This window comes from Cyprinodon variegatus, unplaced genomic scaffold, assembly GCF_000732505.1.
Source record: "Cyprinodon variegatus isolate N-32 unplaced genomic scaffold, C_variegatus-1.0 Scaffold219, whole genome shotgun sequence".
In the NCBI taxonomy this organism is placed as follows: Eukaryota; Metazoa; Chordata; class Actinopteri; order Cyprinodontiformes; family Cyprinodontidae; genus Cyprinodon; species Cyprinodon variegatus.
Window position 1 is genome coordinate 870,941 of NW_015150672.1, and position 4,260 is coordinate 875,200.

General features: G+C 33.4%; 1 protein-coding gene across 1 annotated transcript in view; it reads right to left on the bottom strand.

Annotated features, from left to right (window-relative positions):
- Positions 1 to 3,681: 3,681 nt before the first annotated feature.
- Positions 3,682 to 4,260, bottom strand: part of LOC107088471 (phospholipase B1, membrane-associated-like) — an 8,307-nt gene continuing 7,728 nt past the window's right edge. Inside the window, exon 16 of the mRNA XM_015380652.1 lies at positions 3,682 to 3,983. Within this exon, the coding sequence (XP_015236138.1) occupies positions 3,867 to 3,983 (117 nt within the window). The 3' untranslated portion in view covers positions 3,682 to 3,866. The remainder of the gene's footprint in view (positions 3,984 to 4,260) is intronic.

A 4,260-nucleotide genomic window follows, 5' to 3' on the forward strand; every position in this document is an offset into this window, starting at 1 on the left:
CCTAAAGTATTTCCTTTTCCCCTGTGGAATTAATGAATCTATTTATGTGTGATCTAAAAATAATTTCAATAGTTTTTTAGATATTGAAATAATAACTAAATAAAAATAAAATGAGACGCATTTATCTATATATTAAACAAACCAAAGACAAGTAATATCATGCCCTGTCGACAGAGTTGTAGAACCCTCTGCCTATAAATATTTAATACTCTGTGAAAAGTGCCAATCATTCTTTAATAAAAGTCAAATAGACATGTAATGGACCTAGTGATGATATATAAATATATATATATATATATATATTTTGACAGTATGACATTAGATATGATCAGTAAACAGATATGACAGTATTGCAATACACTGCAGGCTGACTCGCATGTTCACGCATCAATTTATAAAACATACATTCATAAAATTATCTTAAATGTAAATGCAAACAAACATATACTGGTTTATATTCAACAATAAAAGCTTTGCCATTTTTTTCTACTTTTCAATTCCAATCTTTTCATGTTACAACAACAATTTATATATATATATATTTTTTTTTTATTCAGAATTTTATGATTGGTCAAAAAAAAAGCAGCCTGAAAAGAAAAAAATGTCATTACCTAATTGCTTATGTGTTCTCAGGGAACAAAGATATAAATCAGAGCAATCTAAAGCAGCTTGCTTATGAGATGTACTCTTTGCTGGCAGCTGATCAATCAAAAATGTTTCCAGGGTGGGAGCTGGACCGCCTGCCACTTTTTTTTATTTCCTGCAGCACCATCCACAGATAACCCCAAATATCCCTTTATGCTTCCTGAACAGTAATAAAGACCCACCTGCGTCAGAGACAGATCCATATTGTTCTGCAGAAACCGGCGGTGGGGTTTTTTAAACATGAAGAGGCTTTTCTTTGAATGGGATCATAGGCTCATTCTAAAATCTGACAGCTAAGTGGTTGATTAAAATTCATCATGATGACAGCCCCAGGAGGAATAAATAAAGCGGAGAGGAGGTATATATTCCAGAGGCAAACTGATATGTGTGGGGAAAAAAAGCCTAAATAATTGTCTCTTTTTCTTTTAAAATGCAGAAAAAAATAAACAAGGATATTAAATGATGTATATCCATACAAACAAAGTCACATAATGTCTGGTGTTCACCCATCACCTTTTACTCTCTAAAGCTCAGCCAAACCAATAAATCTGAGCCAAACCTAAAATAGCTTCCATTTGCTTTGGTATTCATGATAAACTGTTTAACCACACAGCTCACCTAGATAGTCTTACAGTGTCATTGTTTAAAATAAAGTATGTACAAATGATGGCTCTGGGACTTTATCTTCCCTGAAACTGACCTGCCCTTTATAGTGGCTTGCTGTGTGCATCATAACACAGGTTCTGCAGAAAAGAAATTAAAATGTGTCGTTACAGCTTAAAGAACTTAGGAGAAGACATGTGATTAAATTGCATGAAGCTTAAAAAGAGCGAGCCGCCTGAGCAGATATCTGATGGATAAAAAGAATGACTGCATTCCCATATTTAAATGATTTTTGCTGAGTTTATGGAAAGTTAGCAGCGCTTCTCTACTGGAGCCAGCTTATTTATTGAGAACACAGGCCTTTCAAAAGTATTAATAACCCCTCAGGTTTGAACATTTTGTCTTTTTTTTTTTTTTTTACATATTGCATTATAATTTAGTTGGATTTTCATTTAGAAATCAAGTCAAATTAACATCTAATAGTAAATTAAAACACAAAGTGAGTCATTTGTACTAAGCCCACTTATCTCTGATATCAACAAATAAAACATTATTAACAACTACATGTACATACGTTCTGTGAAAAACATGATTTTTTTTTTTTTTTTTTTTTACAGAATATTAATAAACAATAAGATAAAAAATAAAAGTCACCAGAATGGTTAAGTAAGCAGTTGTGAAGCATTTATGGCGGTATTATGCTGTGGATGCTTTTCTTCAGCAGGGACAGCGACATGGATGTATGGATGCATACAGCTAAACAAAAATGAACCAAACAAGATCACAGAGTATTCAGGTTTGAGAATCACTCAGACAGGCTTCAAGTCCAAATCTGATTAAGGAGTTGAGGTAAAATTTGAAAGTTAACTTTTAGAGATATTTCCCATCCAACCAGATAGAGTTTTAGCTATTAGAGTAATAAATAATTACATAATAAATCAGTTCCCACAGCTCTACAGTTGGTAGATAAACCCTTTAAAACCTCCAGATGTAATCGTAGTAAAGGTGGATCTAGAGAAAGAACGGTTTCAGATAAATACATATGCCTGCTATACTCAATATATAATTAGTGAATTTATTGTGATGTATATTGTCCTACCTCCTTACAAATATAAAATCTATGACATGAAATCCTAATAAACGTTGAAGTCCATGCACATTAAGAGTTGTAAATATGGACAACCTTTCTGTGAGGTCAACATAACATATTATCCTAAGCTCCAAAATTATTGTAATAATGCCATTACCTCAATTTAAAAGTTTTACACATTTATTAAGATATGAGTGAAATAAATGTTCCCGAAAGCAGATGATACATAATTTCTCCTCTTTTATTTTGTGAGGAATGCAGACATGATCTCAGGCTGATTCAGATTTGTGATTGTGACTTAATAATGGCTGATCAATAATTATATCGACACGGAGATCCTAAAGTTAAATAAAGAAGAACCAGCTTAATTCACACCTGGTGAGAAGTTTACAAAATCTACTTCATGAAATGAAGTTCATCAAAATTTTCGATTTCTTAGTTAACTATATAAAATGTTTTTGCTAAAGGTACAAAGGAGGGTTTTTACAAATTTTTGAAAACACTCACCCTCTCCACTTAGAAAAAATTAATGCACAACCCTGTACCTGCTCCCGAGAGGGAATGCCTATTAAACCCGTGTGAGAGTGTGCACAAGCTCATTTCTCCTTGTGCACACTCTGTTTAAAAGTTGTTTGCATCGCTCATACAAGCCTACTTTCCAAAAGAAGATTTGCAATTTTTCCACTATGTCAGACTCACCGCTGGTGTCATGCCAAAAAATACCTGCCTGGCAAGAATTACCTCTCTTCTCACACACTGATGAGAAAACGGGTTGAAATATGAAATAAAAGGAAATATGAAATAGAACTTTTAAACAAATTCTTAATGTTTTGTCAAAAAATGATATAGTATGGTGTTGATAGCCAAAGTGGGAAATGCCACTGTAGCACATCGACTGAAATTTGTCTCCATACAAGTAAAAGTTGTATACATTTTAATTTATCCGTGCACCAAAACTCTGAATTTTAGGGCATCCATGCATAGGAAATATGAAAACAGTTGGACTATGTTTAAAAGTTCCCCTTTCTTTCATATTTCAATCAATTTTCTCATCAGTGGTGTGAGAGAGGAGGTAATTCTCAGAAGCCAGGTATTTTTCAGCGTAACAAGGGTACGTGAAAATGGGGAAGGGCAGGTAGGACGGCCTTATGTAAACATATCACCAGAATGATTGACAATTAGGAGCACCACTCATTCTGATGATCCACCTAGAAAAAGAACATCCCGCACTATAACTTTAAGGAATTAAAGATAGTAGAATAAACAAGTCCACTGCAATTAGGTGCAAAATTTAAATTTATTGTGGATTTATTTAAAGCAAAAACCAAATTATACATGCAGACTCAAGAAAATAAAAACACCTAACTAATATTTAGATAATATTTGTTGTTAAAAGTAAAAACCTGAAAGTGAATGCTGTAAAATCCTTGATTGTGGAAAAGAACAGGTTAAATGCCTCATTGAATGATTATGACCTTCATTCCCAAGATAATGTATATAAAGTTGTGAGCAGAAAATCAGATGTTTTTTAAGCCACATGAAGCAGAAGCAGCAGGATGATGGCTGCCAGGGTTTTAGCCTTGGAGTGAAGTAGATGCTGACTGGACTTGGCTGCGACCGGGCGGGTGAAAATATATGGGTGGTCCTGCAGCCAACCAACAAAAAAGGCAAGAAAAGAAATTATTCTATAACTTAATATGGATAAAATTCACAGTTTTTATAAGTGCTGACTTTTTTTTCCACATTGATTTTACTTAATGACTTGTTTTTCTTATGTTATTTGTTGTTTTCCTGATTCAATACCAGCAGCGGCTCACAAGCTGCTCTAAAGATCATCAAAACACTGCTTAAATATCCAGTGATAGATTTCTGGATTTTCTATTTTTCTTTTTTTTTTTGTTAATAGAGCTCATTTTCAAAAG